A 27897-nucleotide genomic window follows, 5' to 3' on the forward strand; every position below is an offset into this window, starting at 1 on the left:
AAACCGTACTGATAGATGATTGACCTCTTCTGGTGTGTCTGAAGACAGCGACAGTGTACTCACATACATAAAATAAATAAGTAATTCTTTTAAAAATTAAGAAATAAAATAAAAACAGCCATATGAACTGCCACCTGAAGCTGAGGGAGAAGAGCATTTGAAATCTAAGGATAGGCCAGACAGCCAGTGTAACAGTTTTCCTTTATTAGGTATTGTCTTTTAAAATTACAAATGCTATGGCTGTGATCAAAGTCCTAAAGACAGGGCTAGGAATGTAGCTTAGTTGATAAGGGTGCTTGCTTAGCATGCATAAAGCTCTGGGTTCTTTTACTAGCCACCACACAGACCTACTGGGATTGACATTGAATGCTGGACAAGCTGGCACACTACGTAAAGGTCACTCTACGGTAGATCCTCAGCCCTGGATAAAACCTTTCAGCCTAATAATGTACATAAATCCAGAATTTCATTTATACTCTTACATTCTTAATCGAATATTCCCATCATTTCCCTTTGGTTGCCATATAAGGCTTTGAGCTTTGTTCACTGAGGGGACATGGGGAGTTATCTGTGATTAACGTACACGGTTGGCTTGGCTTGGGTTGTCTCCTTTCATACTTGCAGTATTGGGTACTATCATTTTTCTCTAGAATTTGGGAAGGAGTCTTCCCTCTTTACTGCATCTACATACTCTCAAAGAGATTCCTTTATGCCATGTCACTCAAGGAATTCTGAACCGTAAGCTGAGCTTCATTCAGGTTTGGCTAATAGTTTTCAAACTCCAGACTTGCATTAGTTCAAATGGATTCACTAGAAAAATAAATGTCTTGCTGCCTAAGTGAATTCTGCTTTCCAAATGACTAGGACTCTAAGCTTGCGGAGTTACTAAGCTCTGTGTGCTGGGCATGGGCTGGGTAGCTCTTTATACGCTAAGACAGTGAGGGATGAGGTCTGTTTGGATCCTTTATTTGATATTGGGTTGGAAAAGAGGAACTGAGGTAGGGGAATATTCTTTCCCTTTAAGGAACTAACCCTAAACAGAATAAAGGTTTTATTTCGGTAATACCCGTTCTGCACCCTACCCAGTAATCCAACCTGGCTTTGAACCTGCAGTGATCCTCCTGTCTTGGCCTCCATACACAATACACGATGACACTCAGTTTTACAAAATTCTGGAGAGTGACCCCAAAACTTTGTATATGGTAGGCCACTATTCTACCAACTGAACTACTTCTCTTCCTTCCAGAAAAGGTATTTTTTAAAATTTATTTTAAAAGTATGTACATGGGTGATAAAGTGGTTTTCCTTAAAGAAAATAGTATTTGGTCTCCCCCAAATAAAGATTCTGGCAAATTAATAAACAAAACCAAACTCATCAGTAGGGGACCCATCATGGGAGCTGTACTTAATGGTGCATGCATTAAGGAGCGTGCTATGAGTGTCAGTGTATGTTAGACATGAGTCATCCTTACATTGCTTTTATTGATATATTTCCTTTTCACTTCTTCATATTTTAGACCTGTAATGGCCAGATACTACAGTGAAGGTCAGAGTTTGCAGCAGGATGACTCATTTATAGAAGGAGTGAGCGACCAAGTCCTTGTGGCTGTGGTGGTCAGCTTCGCGTTGATCGCTACTCTCCTGTATGCACTTCTCAGGTGAGACTGAAGAGGAAATGACTTCAAATACTGAGTAGTTCTAAAGGTCGATGGCTAATTCTTGGTCTCAGGGGCTGGAAGAGTTTATTTTCCACTCAGCTTTGAATTCTACCTTATTTTTTTTTCCTGACTTAACTGAGAATATTTAAATGCACAGTTTCCATTTTGACTAAAATAGTCATATTTCCTATGAGTATCCTCGTTTAAAACTTTTTTTATAATTGAATCTACCAGCAAGTGGGTGATATGGAATAATATATCCAAAATAATTAAATGGAAAAAGTGAGAGGAAACAAGCAAATACAAACAAAGAAAAGAACAAAACCCCCACCTCATTACCAATAGCTCTCCTGGCCTAATCTCATTTTTTTATAGCCAACATCTTGCTTCTGATTTTCCATTGTACTTTTTAAATGGTGTGTTCATGTCTTAGATTGCTTTCCAGACTCATTACTGTGATAAAGACCATGACCAAAAGCAACTTGTGAAATAAGAGTCTCTTTTTGCAGCTCTCAGGTTATATACTCCATTACTGAGAGAAATCAAGAAAGAAACTCAGGGCGGGAACTGAAGCAGAGGCCATGGGGAACACTGCCTACTGGGTTACTCCTCATGGCTTGCTTAGCTGGCTTTCTTACACCATCCAGGACCAGGGTAGCACCACCCAGAGTGAGTTGGATGTCAATTATTAATTAAGAAAATGCACTATAGTCTTTCCTATAAGACTGGCCAATCTTAGGCAAACATTTTTCTCAGTTAAGATTCTCTCTTCCTAGATATATCAAAGTTTGTGTCAATTTGACAAAAACCAATCCACACTGTTAGTTTTGGCAGTTTTGTATTATATGTATAACTATATGTATAATTTTAACTTCTGCTGTCTTCCCTTCTACTTAAACATGAAAAATTAGGAGAAAGACCCAATTAGATGTGGGAAAGTGTTCAGATGTAGAACTTTCTAATTGTTTATTTTAAAGAAACTTCACAAAAGAAATGTGTTCATTGTTCTATATATTACTTACTTGCTTGCAATAAATTCCTAAGATACTGGGCATTTGGGTTTTATCATTTATCCTTTAAACCTGAAGTCAGCTGATGATCACAGATTTGGGAGTGAGTTGTCACAGAGTCGCCTAGAGTGCAGAGTTGTGGGATTGGAGTGAAGGTGGATATCATCAGTTACTCTTAGGTTACAATAACTCACCAGGAGTTCTTAGTCTTTCTCTCTTGTTTAAAGATTAAAAAATTACTTACGTATTTTATGTATATGAGTACTTTATCGGCATGTATGCCTGCATGCCAGAAGAAGAGGATGTCAGCTCTCATTATAGATGGTTGTGAGCCACCATGTGGTTGCTGGGAACTAAACTCGGGACCTCTGGAAGAGCAGCCAGTGCTTTTAACCACTAAACCATCTTTCCAGACCCCATGTAGTTCTTTTTCTAATATTAAAAAAATTATTTATTGGGACAGGATAACAGGTCAATGGGTAAATACTGTTGCCCTACCTGCTGCCTTGAGCTCATGCCCTGAACTCACATGGTAGGAGGGATGCAAGTCCAGTAAATTACATTCTGGTCTCCACACGTGTGTCATAGCACACCCATACCCATGTACATAAGTGTACACCACACACAGAATAAATGAGTTTTAATTTGTTTAAATTATTAATGATGTCAGATGCCTGCCATGATGTGCATATGGAAGCCAGAGGACAGCTTTGTAGAGTTATTCTCTGCTTTTACCTAGACATGAGTTCTGGGGACCCAACTCAGGTTGTTGTGCTTGCATCACAAGTGCCTGCATCCACAGAGCCATGTCATCCACCCGTGCTTGTCAGTAGTTCAACGTCAAAAACTAGACTAATAAAGCAGATGGGTTAATCTAACTTTATAAACTCTATTCAACAGAAATGTACAGCAGAACATCCATCCAGAAAACCAGGAGCTAGTCAGAGTGCTTCGAGAACAATTCCAAACAGAACAGGTATGCTTATGTAGTCTATATATTTATAGAAGGGGATGTTGTAGTTTCCTGTTACATCAGCTACTTTACTCCTCACATTATATTGTTCCTCAGACTATATATTCTCAGATTACGCACATGTTCTTTTGACGGGACTGGGAGGACATCAAGGCAATCAAGCTCGTGTGTTCCAGGCTGGCCTGGAACTTGTTGGGTAGCTGGGAATGATCATGATCTCCTGACTCTACCTCTGTCATAGTTACTTTTCTATTGCTGTAACTGTAAGTCCAGGTGCAGGCAACTTATAAAATAAAGCATTGAACTGGGGGCTTGCTTACCGTTTCAGAGAGTTAGTTCATTATCATCATGGTAGGGAGTGTGGCCGCAGACAGGCAGGCATGGCTCTGGAGCAGAGTGAGAGACTGGGCTTCAGGTGGGCTTTTGAAACCCACCCTGAGTGACAACAAGGCCAAGTCTCCTAATCCTTCCCAAAACAGTTCCATCTGCCAGAGGCCTCGCATTCAAATGTTATATGACCATTCTCATTGAGACCACTAGAACCTCCCAAGTTCTGGAACTACTGGCAAGAGCGATCAACCTAGTGGCATGTTGACTAGTCTTAATCTACACGGATGCATGCAGTAAGAATTTTGGTTTCTTTGAAAATCACAGAACTATATGGGAATGTGTTTTCATTTTAACCTCAGGCGTGGGTATGGTGTTACTTCACGTTCTCCACAGCAGCTGACTATGATTTGCACCATCCTTGAGCAGGGGGATGCTTTTGACAGCATTCTGGAATTCTGGGGACTCTTCAGAGCCCCATAGATGGCTGCTGCTTGGCTGGTTGGTGGCTGGATGCTGTTGGTTGCGGTTTATCAGGCAGTCGGGTGCAAACAGGAGAAAAGAAGGAACTAGATATCCTGACAGACAAGATCAATTTGCGGCAAAGAACTTGACGCCCTAGTCAGTAGGAAGCAGTCTAAGGATACCATCACCCTCTTTCTCCTCAATCCTTTTCTCTCTCCTACCGAGTGTTAGGGGCTTGGAAGGGTGGAAGAAGAGAGGTAGAGAAGGACAGAAGAAAGAAGAACTCAGAAGTCCAGTTACAGATACATGCATGATTTTTATTGCCTTGTTCTAAAAGAGAACGATTTTTGTATTTGTTGTTTGTATAAAAAATGTAGTCGACTTTAACGGAAATGAAATAGATACCTCCTTTTTTATTTCTTCCCTCTCTCTTTTTTTTTTTTTTTGAGACAGAATCACATGGTCCTGGCTGGTCTGGAACTTGCTGTGTAGACCAAATTGACCTCAAATTCATAGAGACATGCTTGCCTCTGCCTCCCTAATGCTGGGCTTATAGATATGAGCTATTCTGTTGGCTTTTGTTATATTCTTTGAAAAACATCAAGAAAGGTATAAGTTTTTATTTTAATATTAATTACTGTTTTTGTTTTTGTTTTGTTTGTTTGTTTGTTTTTTTGAGGCAGGGTTTCTCTGTGTAGCCTTGGCTGTCCTGGACCTCATACTGTAGATCAGGCTGGTCTCCAACTCATGTAGATCTGCCTGCCTCTGCCTCCTGAGTGTGCAACACTGCCTGGTAGTATTTAAATATTTTAAATTTTCATTTTGTAATATTAACACTGGAATAACAATGCTACCTTCAATTATTTTATTAATTAGTGCTATTTTAAGAAATTAAAATTCAAATTATAATATCTTAACATTTATCAAAAGTTCTTTAATTCATTTTATAATTAAGTTTATATTTACTAGTTTTGATTTTTGTGATAATTTTATTAAAAAGTTTAATACCTATTTATTGTATGTGTATGAATGTTTTGCCTAATGTATGTGTATCATGTATGAGGTTGGTGCCATAGAATTCAGAAGAGGATGTTAGAGCCCCTGCAGCTGGAGTTAGAGATGATTGTGAGCCTTCATGTGTGTGCTGGGAACCAAACACATGAACTGCAAGAACAGGTCATGCCCTAAACTGCAGAGCCAGCTTTCCAGCCCTTGATGAAGGTGTACGTTTGTGTTAGTGCTAGATAGTTTTCTAGGTCCTTACTACAGTGAATCCTATAGGTGGAGGTTTTGCCTTCATGGTACTTTTATTCCGGAATCATATTTGATGTGTGCTACTTGTACTACTATCTGATCACAACAGTGATACAATCAAAGAATATGCGTATATTACATATTTGCTTGGCTTGGGGTCTGAGACAAGGTCTCATGTAGCCCGACCCTGGGACTTGTTAGGCAGTCGAGGGTAATTTGGAACCCTTACCTTCCCAACCCTGCGTCCTCGCTGTTGGGATTACAAACACGCAGTGAGAAGCGTGCCATTTACCATTACCTACCATTTACTAGGGTGGCTTTCCAAAGGACCACGTTCACGTGACCAAAAGTGGTCATTTTTTCCCTACTTGTAAAATGAGCAAATAATCTTAACTGGAAGATTAATTCTTGTGGAAGATAGAGCAGATATGCAAAACTTTACAGGGGACAGGTGTTCAATGAAAAGGATGACGCCAGACACGGTCCTGCAATGCTAGCATTTGAGAAGCCGGGGAGAATTGCTGCTGTAAGGTCCAGGTCTGACAGGGCTACAAAACAAGACTTTTAAAAACCAAAAAGGTTGTTTAAAATGTTAAAAAAAAGTTGAAGTGAATATTAAGAATAGTAGTTTGATATTTTTTCTGTTTTTATGGTATTGAGGATCAGACCCAGGGCCTCATGCTTGTTAAGTGGGTGCTCTCCCTCTGAGTTACACTGAAGCAGGGTGTTTCTGATTCTCTAGTTTATATTGTAGCTTGTGGAATTCAAAACAATGTATGCATTTTAATAAAGTAGAAAAGCTAGCTTTGAGTTAATCTACATTTTGTTTTCAAGTTGTGTGTAGGGAGGAAGGTGAAGGCCACTGAGTTCAAATAAAACAACTTTGCACGCTTCTCAGACTTGCAAGACGTTAAACTATTGCACATGTGTAATTTCTGTCTTGAGAGATGTCTGTGTCCTTTCCCCAGGATGTCCCTGCTCCTGCCCGACAGCAGTTCTACACTGAAATGTACTGTCCAATCTGCTTACATCAAGCCTCCTTTCCTGTTGAAACAAACTGTGGACATCTCTTTTGTGGTGAGCAAATCATGTCAGGCTGGGTTACAGTCACCAGCTTGGGACCTATGTGGATTGATAGGGGGCTAGATTGCGCATTTTCTTTTTATCACATTTATGTTCTAAGAAGAGTAGATTGCTTCAGAAGTCCTGCTCTAGTTGCCACCCAAATAATAGCATATTGTTTAGTGTATTCTATACTAAGGTCTGAGGCTATTGCTCAGTTGGCTATCATGCAGAAGCCTTGGGCTTGATCCCCAGGATTGTATTACCAGGTACGGTGGCATATGCCTGAATCCTAGTACTCAGTGGAAAAAGGAAGGAAGGTCAGGAATTCAGAGTCATCCTCAGCTAGAAAAAAAGTTCAAGACCAGCTTGGGTTACATGAGACCCAGACTCTAAAAATTAAATTAAAAAAAAAATGTATATTCCCATGCATGTGGTTATATACACAGAGAGACAGGTACTAAATCATAATTATTTTCTGTTTAGTGTGTTGGCATTTGTGGGGTCCAAGCTTTAGGAAAAGAGGACTCAATCATTAGCAATGTGTTTCTTGGAAGAATAGTTCACGTTTTCAAGTAACATTGTGTGCCAACTGTGTCCTTCTCAACTTTTGTCAGTTTTACATGTTATTCAGACTTCCATGGCAAAATTATTGTCTCAAGGACTAAGCTACAAACCTCTACTGCCTGTCTTTATTCTTTGTGTGTGACCTTCAGGAGCTGGAGACAAAGCTGCGAAACCTAGAACACATACTGGCTTACAGAGAGAGTATATTCACATTTAGGATCAACAGGAGGTACCTTCTCCTCCTCACTGGTTCTCCTGATCCCCAGAAAGAGTTCATAGACAGTAATATTGTGTCTTATGACCTCACAGGATTGGGATGTGCCCACTGTATAAGAAGGTTAACATTTAATCTTTTTTTTTTGGTTTTTCGAGACAGGGTTTCTCTGTGTAGCCCTGGCTGTCCTGGAACTCACTCTGTGAAACAGGCTGGCCTTGAACTCAGAAATCCGCCTGCCTCTGCCTCCCAAGTGCTGGGATTAAAGGTGTGCGCCATCATGCCCGGCAACACTTAATCTTATCCTACCCCACAAATCAGAAACTGAGGCTCAGAGAAGGCGAGTAGTTTTGTGATGGGTAACCCAGCTGTAAGCAAGCTAGCGCTGGCTTTAAGCTCTGTGCTTCATTCTGCTGTGATTGGCAGCTTATAGGAAGACGAACACTCAAAGAACTTCTCTTAACTTAGATATGGCAGTCATTAGACCTACTTTTCAGTAATAGTTCTTTCTGTTAGTTGCAAATGAGTAACAGTGTTTTTCTTTTTGTTTTATCCGTTGAACCTACAGATACTAAATAAAAATGGTTAAAGTGTAGGATATTAGAAGCATTCTGTCATTAGTATATACAGTTAAGATTGGTCTTAATTATTCCCATATGTTCTGAAGTTTTCTTAGAGCCTAATTGAAAATGTAGCATCTAATGATCCTTCGTTAGTCTCCTCCCTCTTGTGTCTTCTGTTTAACTTCATAGAATTCTTACAGTTTTATTATTGATATTGCTGGGGTTGAAACATTTAAAATATCTACCTTGCAATGCTGAGTGTTCCATACATTGTGATTATTATAATGAATCTAGTTCTATGTTCCTCCAACTATTAATTTTAAACTCCCCAAGGCTTTGTTCTTAAGGACTGAGTTTCACCTTTTGTAGCCCTGGCTACAACTTGCAATGTGACTAGGCTTGTGTCATATCTAGAGATTCACCTTTTGCCTTCCAAATGCCAAGGCATTTGGCATCAGACCCAGCTATGGTATTAGTTTTGGTTTTTTTAGACAATATATTGGTTTGCACATGAGCCAGACACTGACCTTGTAAATGTTGAGATTACAGCTGTGCACCTACATGCCCATCTTCACTAAGGTTTTTTCCCCCACATACCTAACATACAAGGCAACATTGAGTTGACAGGGAGGACAGTTTTCTCTTAGGAACTTTGCCTAGCCCTCCTCTGAGCTCTGCTAATGATCTTTCAGCTTTTCTTTCTTTCTTTTTAATTTATTTTTTGGTTTTGGTTTAGACCTTCTGTGGCCAGATGTCATAGTATGTATAGGGTGACGAATCTGCATGTGTGTCCTTGCCTTCTTCCTTAAGAAACACTTTCCTTAGAGTCAGTCAGAGAAGATGCACCTAACCCTCAAAAGACTGGAGGCCCCAGGGAGTTTAGAGGTCTGGTGGGGCAGAGGTGGGAGGGGTGGGGACATCCTCGTGGAGACAGGGGAGCAGGGAGGAGGTACGGCGGTGGAACAGTTGGAGAAGGGGAATAAAGTCTGGAGTGTAATAAAAAGAAAAAAATAGATAAATAAAAAGAAATAATCTTTGTGAGTTAAAAGAGAAAAAGAAAGGACTTCCTGCTCACTTCTGCATCTGCCAGGCCTATATGTTTCTTCTGTGTCTGCATCCAGTCTTGAGAGCACTGAGGTTACAGATTGGTGCCACTGCATCCATGGATTCTAGAGCTCTGAACTCAGGTCCACAGGCTTGTGTGGCTGGCAAAGGCTTTGTTCACTGAGGCCACGGCCCAGCCCAGGATCAGTCTGTTAATTATCTTTTGGATTGCTGAAAAACAGTAAATAAAAGATCAGATGGGGGAAGGAAGTTAATGGCAATCAGGAGAGACAGAAATCTTCCTGCTCATAAACCTGTAGTAGGCATTTCTAATACATTGACCCTCCTTCTTCCTGAATCTAAACAAGGCCTTAATCATCCTTCAGGCAGGTGTTGGCACTTTATAAGGCTTGGCAGGCAAAATGAACTTATTTGCCAACTCAGGCTTAGCTAATTCACTGGGTGGATAATCCTGTCAATTGAAAGATGGTTGTATTGTGTTCTTGCTTTTACCTCTGGGCCTGAGGTAATAGGGTAGATTGCTTCTGATATCCTGCTCTACTTGTCAAGTACGTTTTTCTTTTGAGATGTGGCTCAGGTATCCCAGATTGGCCTCAAATGTGCTATGTAGCCCAGGATGACCTTGAACTTCTGATCCACATTACCTCCCAGGTGCTGAGATTTCAGGCATACACCACCATGCCTAGCTTATGTACTGAGGAGGATTGATAACCCAAGGCCTGTGCATACTAACCTACCCCCTACCAACTAAGCCACATTTACTTATTTTATTTAATAAATCTAAAGGTAAAAATACTTCTTATGTAATTTCTCAAAAAATTTTCTCCTGGCAGAAGATTGAGTATATTAACACTACCTGTGTCAAGAGCTCTTAGCTCGGTAATTCTTGATGTAGCATAACACCTCTGCTCCGTTACAGTAAATTGAATAAGACAATTTCAAGCATCAAATAGCAGGTGAATTGAAGCATTTAATCTGCTGAGTCATAGTTTCTCAGTGAAGACAAATGGTGTTACAGAATTAAATAAAATAAGGTGTTATATAAAATAAGGACACCCACACTCTAGTTAGAGGAAAAGATATTTGAGATTAGATGAATGTAGTGTTTATCAAAATAGCCTGGATTTGGGGGTAAAAAGGTCACAGGTACAGCTAAGACGTGGTATGAGATGAAAATAACAGCACTAATAGCTGTTTTCTCTTTGTGTATATATACATGTATATTTATGGATGTGTGCATATTTGTATGGTACAGGCAGGTTCATGTATTTGTGTGGGCACACATATACCAAGTGTACACACATGTGTATTGAGGTCAGAGGTTGGTGTTGTTGCTCATCTTAGTTTTTCATAGTTGTTGGTATTGTTTGTTTTTTGGGACAGGGTCTTTCTATTAATGTAGCTTTGGCTCTCCTGGAACTCACTGTGTAGACCAGGATGGCCTCAAACTCAGAGATCCACCTAATGCTGGATTAAAGGTATGTGTCATCACACCTGGCTTCTCTTAGTCTCTTTGTCTGTCCTGCCCCCAGCACTCCCAGCTCCCCAACTCCTTACCCCCAAGCCCCTACCAACTGGAACTCAGTGGTTAGGTTAGACTAGTTGACCAGTAAGTCTTGGTGTCTACCCTTCATGCTGGGGTTACAGGTCCTGCCACTGTACTTGGCTTTTACACTGACGCTGCAGATCCAGCCCCCTGACCTCCTGGCCTGAGCTTATATCACATGGGCTCTGGGGACAAGCACTTGAGCCACTGAGCTATCTCTGCAGCCCCAGCTTTTGCTCCCGTACAGGTTTCATGTGAAAGCAGAGTGCCCAAGCTCTTACTAAACTGTGATTAGCACAGAGCTCCATGAAGGCACAGGCACGAGGTAATCGCTGACTTTAGACTCGTCATGACATTGGTGAGTTGGTTGGTTGTAATTTGGTCAGTTTCTGGTAGTCCAAGCTTGCTCACCATTGTTCTCACAAACCTTTCTGCTTTAACTCTTGCTATAAGGAACAGAAGTGTACTGTGTCTTGTTTTCTGCCTCCTAGCTATCCGACAAGTTCAGTTCACGTGCTGTGCTCAGGTAGCCATCTCTGTACTTCTCTGCTCCTTTCACTCACCATTGCACAACGTGAGGTTGAGCTATCTTCTAACTGATTGGAGTATGCCACTTTGATTTCCACAATTGGATTGCTATTGCTTCTTGTAAATTCTGTGCTGCAGAGGTCAGAGCAAGGCACACAGGCTGGGAATGCAGCTCAGTTATTACAGTACTTGCCTAGAATATGTGACGCTCCACACAGTGAAAATGTTCCTTCATGTTACTGGAGGGAAGTTCAGTGTTCATCTACTGAGTGTCCCTACCACTTTTGAGGTCAAATAAATTATTTCTTCAGGCAGGGTTGCCATCTTTGTTTTGTTGCTGTGTGTGTGTGTGTGTGTGTTCATGTGGGCATATATGTGTATGTGGTGTGGGTGTGGGCATAGATACTTGTGGAGTCCCATGTCAACCTCAGGTGTTGGTCCTCAGGATACTGTCTACATTCTTTTTTACTTTTTCTTTTGTGTCTGTAGGGTGGTGGGATGGGTGTGCATGCATGTGGTGATACCTTCCTCAGTCACTCTCTACCTTACTTTTGAGAAGAGACTTCACTCAGCCTAGAGCTTGCTTGCCTGACTAGAGTTGCTGCTCATCACAGTCGAGGAATCTTCACATTGCCACTGTTGCTGCTTTGGAATCATAGGCTTTAGACTGGACACACTGGAGAGTCTGGAGTTAAACAACAGCAATAACAAAATGAGAGTGGGATCAAGTCCTCACACTTGCTCTGACTTTACACACTCAGCAGCTCCCCAGGCCTAGCCTTTTCTCCATGTTGAGGGGGGAGGGGTGGTCCTGTTTCTTACTGTTAGAGAACTTGTCAGATAGGCTAGCCTGATTGGTCAGTGAGCCCCAGGGATACTTCTTCTTTTTGTCTCCCCAGTACTGGGATCACATGTGTGTGCCACCATGTCCAACTATTTTACATTGGTTCATGGGAACTGAGGTAGGCCCTCATGTTTCTTCAGTAAAGACTTCACTGATTGAGCTATCTCCACCATCGTCGTGAACATCACCTAGTACAATAAGTACTTCAGACATTAAGCTAAGTATTTTATCAAGGAAGCCCACGACTTCAGTAATTGGTTTTCAGGTTTTGGAGTGGCAGGAAGGAAAGGGCTCTTGTAGCTGAGGCTGGCCTTGAACTTTCTGAGTAGTTGAGGTTGATCTTAAACTCCTGACTCTCTCACCAACCTCCTAAGTGAAGGGATTATATCCATCACAACTTACTTAATTTGGCTTTTTAACCCTTGATATTGTTGAGACAGGGTCTCACTGGGTAGCCCGAAGAGCCCTCTCACTTGAGATCCAGGGGTCTCTGCTTCACAAGTGCTAGGATTATAGGTATGTGTCACCACACCTTGCTGGGTCAGTGGACTCCTAAAATAATTAATTTTCCAATACATCAAGTTTGTAACAAATAGTATCTTACAGTTTGTCATATTTAGTATAGTGTTTATTTTACATAGGAAACTTTTTTTGAGGCCTCAGTAACTGAGGTCATTAATATTTGCTTTTTATTGTATAAAATGTCCATTGCTTAAGTAATAGCCAAAAGAAAAATGTTTTTTTAGTGGTTGGGAATGACTGCCAGATTTTAATTTATCTGAAAATTTGGTTGGATGAGGTAAAAATTTCAAGGAATATTTAGTAAGCTATATAAACAATGTAATAAAACAATGTTTTAAGAAAAGTAATACTATTAAATAGTGGAAACTTGACCAGCAAATATGAACTTTAAAGCTTCATTATTGATGTTTTCTTATTCCACTAGGTTCCTGCATAATTGCATACTGGCGATACGGGTCCTGGCTTGGTGCAATCAGCTGTCCTATCTGTAGGCAAACGGTAGTGCTCTCTAGATATCAAGTATCACTTATGGTGTTTCATTTCATAAATATTAGGGCCTCTTTTGGTGTAAGATGTTTTGTTTTATGTGTGTGTGCTTGAGTGTAGTACATAGCCTGAGTGCAAGGGTCCATAGAGGCCATAGAAGGCACTGGGTCCTTCAGTGACTGTGAGCTGCACGGTGCGGCTGGGAACTGAACCTCAGGCCTCTGCAAGAGCAGCATGTCTTCTTACCACTGGGCCATTCTCCTGCCCAGTGTTAGCAGTTTTAAATTTAAATTGAGTTACTTTTTCAGCCAAGTTGCATTTTAACCTACTGTGTCTGTAACTTCACTAAATTTTTTTAAAAATACATTCAAAAAAATTCACTAAGGTATCATAAAAGGGGGAATTCAATTTGAAATCCTACAGTTGTAGTGAAAAAACAAGAGATAAGTGAATTTTCCCCATATACTGTTCTCTTTTGGGAAAATATATTCTTCCTTTTAAATATATTTAAGTATTTATCTTGTCCCATTTTCTTTGAACTTTAATAATGAAGCCACACAATTATTCTTACAGTGCATGCTTCCTTTGTTTTAGCAATCATTTTCCCATTGCTGTTAGAGCAGGAGAGCCAGACTTCCTTCTTTCCTTTTCATTTCTGTAGTCCCAAACTCTGCCTCAGCACTTTTTACTTTTTCCCACAGGGTTAGAAGGAAAGGTGGTTTGTCCCTCTCACATTGATCCTGTGGCTAATTTGACATGTGACATGGGCAGTTTATTTGCCCTAAACTAATTGCCAGTAGTTCTTACCTTTTGCCAGAAATGTGGAGGCCAGGCAGTGTATCTTAAACTGGAAAGTGAGTTCCACCCTGTTTTATCCAGTGTTCTATTGCTGTGAAGAGACACCATGACTGAGGCAAATTTTATAAAGGAAAGCATTTAGTTGGGGCTTGCTTACAGTTTCAGAAGTTTAGACCATTATCATCATGGGAGGAAGCATGGCAGCACGCAGGAAGACACAGTGCTGGAGAAGGAGCTGAGTTCCAATCCAGATTCACAGGCAGCAGGGAAAGAGACTCTGGGCCTGGCTTGAGCATTTGAAACCCCAAAGCCCAACCCCCAGTGATGTACTTCCTCCAGTAGGCCACACCTACTCCCACAAGGCCACACCTTCTAATCCCTGTCAAGTAGTACCACTTTCTAATGACCAAACATTGAAACTGGTAAGCTTATGGGGACTATTCAGATCGACACATACACTCAGCCTACTTTCTTATTTTACCCATGGCTTTCCTAGAGTGGTTGATGTACTAAAAACTGACTAGGGATTAGTAAGGGGATGAGGTTCTCTTAGTCTGTCTGATAGCCATTGTTTCCCTAATTTCAGTCATTTAACCTGGAGGCAAGACAGTAGAAAGTACTGTTTGACTGGCAAATGGCCATGGAAATAACAGGCAGGCTGCTGTCTGACGAGAGCACACTTGTCACTCCTCTCTGTACGTTAGCTTACCAAACACTCCTACCAGTACCTCAAGACTTTGCCTTATTCTTCAGGAGTACTAGGCCTCCCAAGGGAAAGCACAGTTTTGATACCACCTGCAATGCCAGGTAACAGGCTCTAGAACAGGTCATCTTCCTGCCTTTCTTGCAGATGTTGACGTCATTCATAACGAGGCTGTGCCATCTTTTTTTCCATGTGTGCACAGCACTAATAGTGCCCAGCTCATAGTAGATACTCAACCAAGCATAGGAGATGCTCAATTACATAGTAGATACTCAACCAAGCATAGGAGATGCTCAATTACATTCATTTGTTTGTTTTGAGACAGTGTCTCACTGTGTAACCCTGGCTGTCCTAGAGCTCACTATGCAGGCCAGGCTGGCCTTGAACTCATAGAGTTCTATCTGTCTCTGCTTCCTAAGTGCTGAGATTAAAGGTGTACACCACCATTCCTGACAAGACTGCATTTTAAAGAAACAGTTCATGTTCTAAAGCCTTACATTAGCTTTGAGAAAAGAATAGTTATAAGAAGGAAAAGACCATGAAGGTTAGATCTCTTAAGATTGGATTTGACTGTCCTGACTATAAGAGCCAATCTTGCTGGAGACTTAAAATTAGTGACTTTTAGAGACTACATTTTTATTGACAACCTGTAAAGGAATGGGTGACTGTGTCTGCTGCTCATAGCACTTAGTCACTCCTTCATTTAACTTTGGAAAATATCTGATTAGTGGCTTTCTTGTTCTCAGGAAGGATAAAAACATCTAGAATGATCCAAAACTAAACCTGTTCTTTTTCTTTTTTAAGATGTATTTATGTTCTATGTAAATGAGTACGCTCTCTGCAAGCACATCTCTGTAAGTCTGAAGAGTGTATTGGATCCCATTACAGATGGTTGTGAGCCACCATGTGGTTGGGAATTGAACTCAGAACCTCTGAAAGAGCAGCCAGCATTCTTACCCACTGAGCCATCTCTCCATCCCACTAAACCTGATTTAGTCCCTTTCATCTTATCTTATTGTATTTATCAGGTAACATTCTTTATAGTTTGTTACATTCTTAGCTCTACATATTTTTCAAGGTCCCTGTATTGTCCTTAGGCAACTGTGAGTCATCTTTACCATGGTCATGAAAGTAGCAAGACTAACCTTTGTTCTATAACAGTACCAAGACTTATATCTTCTTATTACAAAAAGGACTGGTGTTTCAGAGTCAGGCCATACAACCCTTTAGTTTCTGTAGTGGGATAGATAGCACTCAAAGACATGCCAAATGTGAGTAAAACCAGTCAGGAGTGCTTAAATTTTTCTCTGAAAAGGATAGGTTTTTAATTTTAATGTCACTTTTTTACTGAAGGCTTTCCTATCATCCTTTTATCTCCACGTATATGTTTTTGCAGAGAACTGTGGGTTTTAGTGTCTGATATGGACAGGAGAATATTAGAGTAAGTGTTTAGATGTGGAACCCATTTTATCTTGGAGGAATTAAAAATGACATTTTGTACTACATTGTACTGTAAGGCAGTAATTACTCACACGTCCCCCGTGTTGCCTTTATTCAAAGGAATGAATGAAACATACATTCAGAAGCTTTTCTCATTCTCTTGAACAACACAAAGTGAAAAGGGATAGTAATGGTGCAGAAGGTGTAACAGCTTTTTCCTGTACACACAGGTAACTCTCCTCCTAACAGTATTTGGTGAAGATGATCAATCTCAGGATGTTATAAGATTGCGTCAAGATGTTAATGATTATAACCGGAGATTCTCAGGGCAGCCTAGATCTGTAAGTAATGTTACAGCAGCTACAAAGTCAGAGAGAGCCTTTATACATTTTGTACAATCAGATTTATCAACCAGCTATTGAACTATGTAAAGTCTTAGTATGTGTTTTGGACTAAGTTTTAACCTTCATCATTGCCAGTTGCTAGTTTTCCCAGAGGGCAGAGTTTATCTATTTATTCATATATTTTTTGACACAGGGTCTCATTATGTAGCCTTGGGTGTCTGCAACTTGATGTGTAGACTAGGCTGGTCTTGAAATCCCAGACCTCTGCTTGTCTCTGCTTCTAAGTACTAGCATTAAAGGCATGTGCCACCATACTTAGTCCTTTGCTGTTTTTGACTGAGCATTTAAAAAAAGCTGTTTTAATCTATGTATATATGTGTGCTTGCATGTATATATGTGCACCACATGCATGTAGGTGTCTTTGGAGGCCTAAAGAGGGCATCAAAACCTCTGCAACTGGAGTGGTGATGGTGAGCCACTCAGCATGGGTGTTAGAAACAATAATAGCAAGTGCACCTTACCTCTTAGCCGTTGCTCCAACACACACACATATACATATACATTTATTTATTTATATATGCTTGAGCGCGCACGCACACACACACACACTCACATATTCGTTAGTTCATTTTTAGTGTATAATACAACGACCTGGTGGAACAGACATAATCCTGGGTATTCGGGAGGCTGGGGCAGGAGGATCACAAATTCAAGGCCAGCATTATTAACTTGATGTGATGCTCTTGGAATAAGACGTGAAAGGAGAGCTAAGGATATAGCTCAGGCTAGAACACTTGCCTGCCAAGTGCCTAGGTTCAATCCCCAGGGCTATAAAACTTGTACATAGTCTGCCTTTTTTATTCATTCATTCATTATCACATAGACCTTTTTCAAGTAGTAAAAACAGCCTGTTGTTAAAGGAAGTCGTACTCCAAGATCACTTCATCTAATAATTGATGATATATCTTGATAGTAAATCTGACACTTGGAAACAAATCCCAGACTATAAGCCTACATGATATTTTTGAGAGAGGGTCTTCTTATTCTGTAGCCTAGGCTAGCCTTGAGCTATTATTGATCTCCTGCCTCCCAACCTGGGAATTACAGGTGTGAACCAGCACTCCTGGCTACAGTTCCTTGGCTTACTTTATGAGATTATTGATCAGTGACTTGAGCTTTGGATGACTCATCTGAAATGCGTGAGACCCGAGTTTTCAGAGTTCAGAGTATTTGCATGGTTTTACAAATGGAGCCTCCTGAATTTGAAAATCATACAGTCACCAATTTAACATGTTCTGAAATCCAAAACTTTTGGCTCAAAAGCTTTTAGACTTTAGAGCCTTTTATGTTTTAGAACACTTAAAAATCTGTAGCATTTGAAGTATCAGACTTTCAGATATGTTTTCAATCTATATTCCACATTTTAAGCATGTTGATACTTTATTGCTGTTCAGTTGTGTATAAGAAGACCTGTTTTATAAAAAAAACCTAGTAACTAATTTCTATATAAAATGCATAGTTGGAAAGTCTGGTATTAAATATGTAAAACACCTTAATTCATCTTAGCTGAATCTGTACATTATATGAAAATATTACTTTTTCATTTGATATCTTAGATGCTAAATTCTAGTGCTTGTTTTTCCTCCTTCAGATTATGGAAAGAATCATGGACCTCCCCACCTTGCTGAGACATGCATTCAGGGAAGTGTTTTCAGTTGGGGGCCTCTTCTGGATGTTCCGCATTAGGATAATGCTGTGTTTGATGGGAGCTTTTTTCTATTTAATATCACCTCTAGATTTTGTACCTGAAGCCTTGTTTGGAATTCTGGGCTTTCTAGATGATTTCTTTGTTATCTTTTTGTTGCTTATTTACATCTCCATTATGTATCGAGAAGTGATAACCCAAAGACTAACTAGGTGAAAAAAAATTAGTTTACTAGAATATCCGAGCTTATATATAAAATTAAACAAAAGGACCCATGGCAGTATCATTCACCCAAATATTATTTTACACACTTAAAACATTTGGTTATCATTTGACAAATGCCTAAGAATATACAACTGGAACATTTACATACTACAGCTTCTAATGTTAACATCAGACGTATAGTGATCTACAGGTTTATCTCAATTCTGTGTTGTCTGTAAAAAGTATGAAACCAATTGAAAAGGGATACTTTGTTGTTTTCTTTTTCTGCAGATTATTTAGCTTAGATACGCAGTTCAATATTGACGAATTACAGTTCATCATCCTCGGTGGGTACCCATACAAGAATAGAGAACTTTGAAACTTGTCTAAATATTTTTGTTAAAGTAAAATATTGTATGATAGTAGGGAAAGGTCAGAGTCTCGGTATGTGCTAAGCTCCGTGGACTTAGAGCAACTCTGCTTTTTCATTTTTGTATAATTCTTTGTGATCAACTGAAAATGAAAGAAACTTGAACTTCCTGATTTGACCTCATTTTCAGTGTCTAGACCACTTTAATCAATAGGAGGATTAACAAGTGAAAACTACGCATCTCCTGGAGGCACGTTTGATATTCAGTTATGACATTCAACTAAGAGTTTGGACTTTTTATAGAAACATATACAAAAGTAACTTGTTGCCAGCTGTGGCAGCTTTACACTTGCACTTTCTGCATTCAAGAAGCTGAGGTAGAAGACTGCTGCAAGTCCAGGGTCTGCCTAGACTATGTAATGAGCTCCCAGAGGCTTGAGCTAAGGAGTGAGGTCCTACCCAACCAAAAGCAGGGCAGTGGGGAAAGGTGCTTGCTCCCAAGCCTGACAACCTGGGTTTGAACCTGGGTCTCACGTCATGGAAGTACAGAACAGATTCTGTAAGCTGTCCTCTGACCTTCACATGAATGTACACACACACACACACACACACACCCCACAAACACAAAGTAAATAAAATGCAATGGAAAGGAAAACAGAGTAGTTTGTAAAGGGAAATGATTTGTCCTAGGAACCTAAGTAACCTTGGAAACAAGTAGTAACGGGTACCATTTTGAGGAAACAGGCTGTTCATTTCTATTGGCATGGGTCAGGGCCTTTAGGAAGGTACTAAGAACGGTATTTAGATTTTACAAATAATGAGTTAACCCTTGCAGCAAAATGAAGATATTTGATAAGTTGTCTATTGCCCTGAAAATGTAAAACTATTACCTTGTAGATGGCATTATTTGGCTCAGCTTCATCATGCCTTGGGCAGAATGAGGAAATGTGTATAAGACGCCTAACTACTGAGGTTCATATTGCTTTTGTTGTTTTTGATGGCTGTGACATGGGGATGTGAGGTCTGTAGTTCTGTTTGAATGGACTGAGTACTGTAACTGAGCTGCTAACTGGAGAGCAGCTGGATGGGGTGTGAGGTGATGCCCAGGCCCTGCCTTCTGATTGCTAGTACCATTGACTTCTTAGCCTCAGTGTGTATTTAGGGACAGAAAGCTAAAATCTGTCCAAAAAAAAAAAAAATCAGATTAGCTGCCAAGTAATGAGATTCTGAATGAAATGTCAATTTCTTTCCTAATCTAGGCTTAAAATGAAGGTGTTGTCTGCCATTAAAAAAACAACATAAAACAAGACCCAGTCCTTATATGTAGAACATGATCAATGCAATCTCTCATAATTTTTCTTTGATCCTTAGAAAATGTTATAAGGAAGGTAGAGTACCATCAGCTTCCTGTTGCAGAGATGAAACCTTCATCCTATGGATGAAAGATTTTTGTTTCCTAACATAATGGAACTAGTGATATTTAGATAGGCATGAAAGCTAGTCTAAGGAGAAGCAGGAGGAACTGGAATTCTCTGGAGTCAGGTTTTCATAACACATTATTCCTTCACGGGAACAGTTTCGGTGCTTCTAAGCTAAAGCTCCAGGAAGAACATTCATCACAGCCTCTATCAGTCTCGAGGGTATACTTGCAAATGAAGTAAGAGTGGCATGCACCATAGAAAACTGTGGCCACTCATCACCAACTTGGAAAGCTATTGAGTAGGGGAACTCGTTGCCAGCCTGGGAAAACATTTTCCAGCTTTTAAAAATGCAATGTGGACTATAGCTATGGTTTACTGAAATGATTTTATTTTCTGTGCATGTGTTCTGCTGCAAATGCCACACTCCTGTAATATTTGGACTTACTCTAGTACTCTGAGAAGAGGTGCACTGTACAAAATTTTGTAGCATACAAAACCACTATATGGCTAAAGTCTTACTGAACCAAAAAGGGAACACAGTGGTATCTCCAAATTTTGCACCTACTATTCCCTCATCTTTACCAATCATTAATGATGAATGCATCAGCAATTTGAGAAAGTCTTCAAAGCAAGTAGAGTCTATCAGTGTTTTAAACATCATAGAAAGACTTTGTATTCCGAGGTCGTATAAATCAAAGCAACAAGCTTTTTGAACAAAGCATCGTAACTGTCACAAAAGCAGTGGTATAAGCCCAGGAACAAACAATACTTTGAGCGGCTCTGTGGGGAATGAGAAGGGAACTGTTCATTAACAATTCGCTAGCATAGGGTTTCTCCAGCTCCATTCTCAGTGTTGTGAAGGGCAGCAGAGTTCCTGAGCCCCGTGGCTGTACAGATGCCTACCTCACAGAGTCTGCAGAGGAGCACAGGCTTCTCACAAGTTTGTGATGTGGAGAGTTTGTTCAGCATTTATTCTTTGGAATAAAAATAGTTTATCTAAAAGATTTTAATGTGTTATGTTTCTATTTCTTTGTTTACTTTAAAATTTACAAATCTTGAAAGACCACTGACTGACATATAACATTCACTGTGGCTTTTAAATATTCTGCACATTAACATTTTACTTTTTACTATGGCCCATGTACTATATATACACTTATATGTATGTATATGTGTGCATGTGTATATCTACATATGTGTGTATGTGTGTGTGTGTACACATATTCCTTTATGGAGCTATGTCCAAAATAATGTATACTTTATTGTAGTTTCTTTACTCAGTGTTAATTTGGGCTATACATTTTTTTTAATTTAAGCTGCAGCTCAATTCCATATTTATAATGAAATACAGAAGGGAAATTTCCTTTTCATCTTTATAGGGTAGAGTGTCATGTTTTTACACATCTGTACATTGTACATTGATAAAATTAGGAGATGAACACTATCCCACAGTTGAATCTAGAAAGTCTAGGTCCAGGACCTAGGACCTATGTCCTAGGACCACAGAAGTAGATGCCTTTGATTGAAAACATTGATCAGTGGTTAGTTAAGAACACTGGCTGCTCTTTTAGAAGACCTAGGCTCAATTCCCATCATCTACATAGTAGCTCACAACCGTCTCCAGCCCCAGGGTATCTGATGCTGCCTTCTGCCTTGTGGAGGTATCAAACCCTCTACATATAAAACTAAGTTAAAAAAATTAAAAATAGAAGGTGCCTCCTAGAGAAATAAAGGTGTATATCATAAGTCAAGAACCTTATTATGCATGCTGGACAGTAGCAGTAGTATCTGTTTCTTTTCCTTCCAATATATGGCTACTCCATAGGCATCAAATATATTTTTTCTTGAGTAGAAAAAAAAAGGTTTTAAAATCTTTTTCCAGACAAATTTGGTTTAAAAAAAAAAACTATAATTGTTTTTTGTGATAGAGTGATCGTGTTACCTTCAGCTTCTGGCACCTAGTAACCACCCAGTAGGTTTCTTTATCACTACTGGCCATCGAATATCACAGTCAAATTAATTTTGAATTCACTTTGTTTGGTGTGGTTTGAATATGCTTGGCCCAAGGAGTGACACTAGGTGTGGACTTGTTGGAGGAAGTGTGTCACTTTGGGGTGGGCTTTGAAATTTTCCTCCTAGCTGCCATCTGATGCCAGTCTTCTCCTGGCTGCCTTCCAGTCAAAATGGAGAACTCTTAGCTCCTTCACCACCACATCTGCCTGGATGCTGCCATGTTTTGTGCCATGATGATAAGTGGACTGGACCTCTAAACCTGTAAGCCAGCCCCAGTTAAATGTCCCACAGAAGAGTTCCCTTGTTCATGGTGTGCCTTCTCAGCAATGGAAACCCTAACTAAGACAGAAGTTGCTACCATGAGTGGGATATTGATGTGCTAGGCCTGCCTGACTGTGCTTTTGTTTGGAGAAATATGGACCTTGGGACACTGAGTGTTGGTGTGATAACCTACCTGGTCATGTTTTTGTTTGGAGGAAAGTGAATTTTGGGACTTTAGATTTAGAAAGCCATAGGATGCTTTAAATGGAACGCAATGAGCCATTCTTGTAGGAATACAGAAGACAACGGTGCTGAGGGTGATTTGAATTCTTTTACTTTGATGAAGAATGTGGCTGCTCTTTGCCCTTGTTTGAAAATCTACCAGAGGCTAAGGTAGAGATTTCTATTAGTTGCATTGACAAAGGATGTCTCAAGAAAAGTCCAGCCTAGACTCTGTCCTCTGGTTTACTCTCATGAAGAACATTTTGATCAAGCACAGCAAGCTTAGAAAGGAAAAATACAAAATGTACCGTTCAAGGTTAGAAAAGGGCACCAGGAAGTACAGTGGAGCAGACTAGTGTGTTCGAGGAAATAAGTAGATTAAGAGAGTGGTGACTTTGTGGCAAGATCCCACCCAGCTAGGCTTAATTGTTTAGTCTTTTGCAGTTGAACAAGAAATAGTTAAATCATGTTAGGCATTATTAGTATTTGATTGTTGTTTTCATTTGAACTTTTAACCTGGAATGAATTATACTCCAGAAATGGAAGGCACACCTGGGATCCAGATCTTGAGGCACAGTGGCCATGAAAAGCTTAGGCCCAGCCATGGTGGCATGCTCCTTTAATCCCAGGAGACAGTATTTTAGGGTTTTTGTCTGGTTTCTTTAAACATTTGTTTTGTGTGTAGTGGTGGTGGTGGGGCAAGTGTGTGGAGATCATAGGACAACTTCGGAGAATTCTCCCCTTCCATCATGTGAATCCTGGGACTGCAGTGATGAACTATTGTGCCCAGTTCTTAATCAGAATCTCTTTAGAACTGGCCTTGGCTGACCACTCACTTCCTCAGGCTAACACACATCTTGCATTCAAGTTTTGCTGATCCGATTTCAGTTTGTCTGTCTATTCTGAAAGTCTTTCTCTGCTCTCCTGACTGACTCAACCTTGAGAACAATTTAATCTTCAAATTTAAGCCTTTTAAGACAATTGCTGATGCATATGCAACATCAGACATAATATTATGTGTATGTATGTGTAATTGTGTGTAAAAGGGACCCAGTTTCATCAAGTGGTAATGTCTTTAAAAACTACAGTACAGTAATTGGTGTTAGCAGCTGTCTTAGTCGGGGTTTCTATTCCTGGACAAAACATCATGACCAAGAACCAAGTTAGGGAGGAAAGGATTTATTCAAGCTTATACCTCCAAACTGCTGTTCACTATAGGAAGTCAGGACTGGAACTCAAGCAGGTTAGAAAACAGGAGCTGATGCAGAGGCCATGGAGGGATGTTACTTATTGGCTTGCTTCCCCTGGCTTGCTCAGTCTGCTCTCTTATAGAATCCAAGACTACCAGCCCAAAGATGGTCCCACCCACAAGGGTCCCTTCCCCCTTGATCACTCATTGAGAAAATGCCCCACATCTGAATCTCATGGATGCACTTCCCCAACTGAAGCTCCTTTCTCTGTGATAACTACAGCTTGTGTCAAGTTGACACACAAAACCCAACCAGTATACCAGCTAACATTTAATCAGAACCAAGATACAGGTTCTTTTACAGTGGAGACTTATATAGATAGAAGAGTTTTATCACAAGGATTCTTCATGTTTCTTGTTTTCACTCACACTTCCCCTCCCTCCCTTCCTCCCACATGAGCTTAACTGCAGAAAATCACTAATATGCTCTCCTTTCTATCATTTTCTCATTTTCAAGAATGTTACAGCAGGCATAGTGGTGTACCTCTTCAGTTCCAGCACACTCAGGACACAGAGGGAGGTGGGTTTCTGAGTTCAAGATCAGCCTGGTGTACACAGCAGACCCTGTCTTTAAGGGTAGTGGAGGGATTATCTATCTATCTATCTATCTATCTATCTATCTATCTATCTATCTATCTATCTATGGAAAACAAGGTAGAGTGTAGATTTAAACAAGCCTGTACTTTATTCTCTTCATTTCTTATTGCCTGGTTTTCTTTGTGCATTTAAATTGTATCTTGGATAACACATTTTCTGATTTTGCATCTCCATGTATACAGTAGCATTCTTTGCCCTACCCCAGCTCCAAACATTGAATGTACTCTAGATCCCTCCATTTTGTTAAACCATAAGTCCATAAACCTGGAACTCATTCTTAGACATTAAGGCTTAAGAAATCTCTAGTCAGGTCAGTAAGTTTTAGGGCCTTTCAGCAGGGTGCTTTCATGACATTAACATTGGCTTTAAGCATTCAATCCTTGACTGTAAGCAAACTTGGGTCTTACCAGCCACTGTCATCCTTATTTGGGTCTTGATGTGTCCCATGTCCCTAACTGAAAGAGTGTGCCATGAGTAAAACATGCCATCTACTTCAAGTACAGGCTTATAATCACTCTGGAGGTAGAGGCAGGAGGATCATTTCAAGTTTGAGCCAGTCTGGGCTGTGTAGTGAGAGCTTGTCTCAAAATGCAAACTAATTATCTGGTCAAAATCCCGAATGCACACTTTGTTCTTTGAGACAATAGTCCTTTCTGGCCTCAAGCTTAGCATGTAGGTTAGGTGACACTGAATTGCTGATTCTCTTTTCTCCAGTTCCTATGAGCTAGGATTACAGTCCCACCATGTCTGGCTTTCTCAGGGTAGTCTTTTAGAGACTAGACATGATGTAGGAAAAGATTAATGGATATATGTAGGGAAAATACTGTGTCTGTGTTGTTGCATGCATGCCACTGAATACTTGTGGAGGTTAGAGGACAAACTACAGCAGTTGTTTCTCTTCTACCATGTGGGAGCTGGGGGTGAATTTAAGGTCATTAAAGCTAGGTGGCAAGTGTCCTTTACTTGCTGAGCCATCTTTCTTGCTCCAACAAGTGTTTTAAGATCACTGACATCTATAACTTTGGACTTTAATTAGCTTATTATGCTTGGAATCACACCTAGGGCCTTGACTATACTAAGCAAGCACTAGACTACATCTCCAACCCAGTTTATAAACACAATTTAAAGGGGAAAAATAGTTCATCAGAAAAATAGTAACCTTTGGCAGCTGAATCCCTGAAAGAATAGAGCTGATGCTAAGGTATCCAAATGTGGTCTTTAGCAGAGAGAATATACTTGGCCTTCTTGTAAACTACTAACACCAGATTGTCAGTTAGATAAGAGTCTGGGTATCTATTAATGGCCAGTAGTAGAAAGTTAGAGTGGCCTTTTTCCTTTTCCTTATTTTTGGTGGTAGAGTCCTGGAGATAAAGCCAAGGCCTGTACAGTTAGGCGAGTATTCTACCTTGAAGTCTAACATGACCGCTAACAACTTTAATTTACTCTCTCTGGTTTGGAATGCATATAAGGGGGGGTCATTTGGTAGGCAAAATGGCAGTTAAAATCAAAGTGGCCATAGTCAATCATGCTGGATTCTTAAAATACAACATTTACCATGTTTGTCTAGAAAATATACACTAATTTTCTGGGGATTTGGAGCCCATTTGTAAATCCTACATTAAAGTTTCTCTCTTTCTCTCTTCTTTTCTTTTTAAAATTTAGTTCTACAGCCTTCTCCACATTGAAAAGTAGTCTAGAAAGCCTGAATGCTGTAACAAAATTATCCTAGAGACTGGAGAGATGGCTCAGTTATCAAGAGTGCTTTTTGCTCCTACCACCTCCACTGTGATTCCCAAGGGTCTGTCACCCATTCCAAGGGATCTGTGGTCTTCTTCTAGCCTGCTCGGGCACCTCCATGCATGTGTGCACATACGCTCATGAAGCACACACACACACACACACACACAAACATTGGGGTTCTTTAGCACAAGGCGAGAGTGCCAGCATGTCTGGTTTCTGGTATCAGTCTGCTTGTTGCCTGCTCTGTTCTCACATGGATGAGAAAGATCACTCCTCTTAGAAGGATCCTAATCTCCTCCTACCCCACCATCTTAATTACCTTCCATCCCACCTCTACCTATGGTAACAGAGGTTAGGCTTCAATGTGGAGATCTGAGGAACAGTTCACAACAGGTTTGTAGGATCCACATGGCTTTTTTTTTTTTTTTTTGATCTTGTAAGACATCCTTAAATGTCTACAATTAATGACAAAACATGCTTTGTTAATAAAGTATATTTAAATTGTAATATTTTCATTTTATATATCTTTATTCAAGATGTTTTTTTCCTTGGTTTTGTTTTTTTTGTTGTTGTTGTTTTTTTGTTTTTTGGTTTTTTTTGACACAATTATCTCTGTGTAGCCCTAGCTGGTAGACTAGACTGGCCTGGAATTGAGAGATTCATCTGCCTCTGCCTCTGGAGTGCAGTGATTAAAAGCATGAGCCAATGCCACCTGGAGTAAGAATTTCATACATGAAGACATTTTTGAGGCAGTGTTTCACTGTGTAGACTGGCCTCAACCTCACAATCCCCTTCCTTTATAGGGATGCTACACCATCACTGATTTAAACTCCTGCTTATCATGTAAGGAATTGGCTTTTCAAAACTCTCCCTTACATGGTGTTCTGTCAGCAAGTGAGGAGGTTTTGGCCTTTCAAGACACTACAGTTAGAATTAGTACTCTGTTCCTATTTGTCCCCTTAAATAGCCAGACTATTACAGCTAAGGCTTAATGTTTGATATTTATTGAAACTTCAATGGAGAGACCAAGTGAGTATATAAACATTTATTGTTCCTTTAAAAGTGCTGTCTTGTACTTTTGTGCAGCCCTTATTAATAAGCTTTGGTTAGTATAATAAACACCAAAAATCATATAAACTGTGTTGTCACTGGGATCTTGGTCTGGGCTCCCTATCCCTTCATCTTTGCCACCCGCTCCCCAACAAGAACTGAGATGAGGCACAACAGTAGAGTGGATTAGAAGATCGTGCTTTATTTATTGCAGAGTAAAGTAGAGCACCAAATCCACCAAGAGTGGACGATGGCCAAAGAGACCATTGTACCGATCTATGTTTTAGGTAAGATTTATTCCATATTTAAAACAAAACAGTTGTCTGAGGGTCTTTGACTTGTCTAGGTGGTTGACAGGCCTGTCTGGTTTGACTCTTACGTGAGAGTAATGGCACATTTTCATTCTTCATCAGAAAGCCCACTACTATACAGTTGTCCTTTAACATGTAGCCAGGTTGATTTAATTATATATTAATAACCTTCCAGGCAAACCAGCATGTCAGTCACATCCCCCCCAACCGCCCCAGGGCCAGAGATGGGACTCAGGTCCCATTCTTCTACACAGTATTTGATCTTGCAGTTCCAGTCTTTGGTTTGCAGCCTGTTTATTATTAATAAGCAGCTCCAGTTTTATCAAGTCTGCTAATGTCTAGCCATATAGCACCATCAGTGAGTTATAAACAAACTGGCCACCAC

General features: G+C 40.1%; 1 protein-coding gene across 8 annotated transcripts in view; it reads left to right on the plus strand.

The window, feature by feature from the left end:
• The window catches only part of Rnf170 (ring finger protein 170), a 23980-nt gene extending 2907 nt beyond the window's left edge, over positions 1 to 21073 (plus strand). For 4 of the 8 annotated variants that reach the window (XM_021170748.1, XM_021170749.2, XM_029480575.1 and 1 more), the window contains exons 3-8: positions 1518 to 1658; positions 3569 to 3644; positions 6656 to 6764; positions 13023 to 13096; positions 16256 to 16366; positions 18021 to 21073. In XM_021170748.1, the coding sequence (XP_021026407.1) occupies positions 1518 to 1658; positions 3569 to 3644; positions 6656 to 6764; positions 13023 to 13096; positions 16256 to 16366; positions 18021 to 18290 (781 nt within the window). In that variant the 3' untranslated portion in view covers positions 18291 to 21073. Of the gene's footprint in view, positions 1 to 1517; positions 1659 to 2267; positions 2328 to 3568; positions 3645 to 6655; positions 6765 to 13022; positions 13097 to 16255; positions 16367 to 18020 lie in introns of those variants that run through there. The other 4 variants (XM_029480578.1, XM_029480576.1, XM_029480579.1 and 1 more) reach the window with 4 other exon arrangements.
• Positions 21074 to 27897: the final 6824 nt, after the last annotated feature.

This window comes from Mus caroli, chromosome 8 (assembly GCF_900094665.2).
Source record: "Mus caroli chromosome 8, CAROLI_EIJ_v1.1, whole genome shotgun sequence".
NCBI lineage: Eukaryota > Metazoa > Chordata > Mammalia > Rodentia > Muridae > Mus > Mus caroli.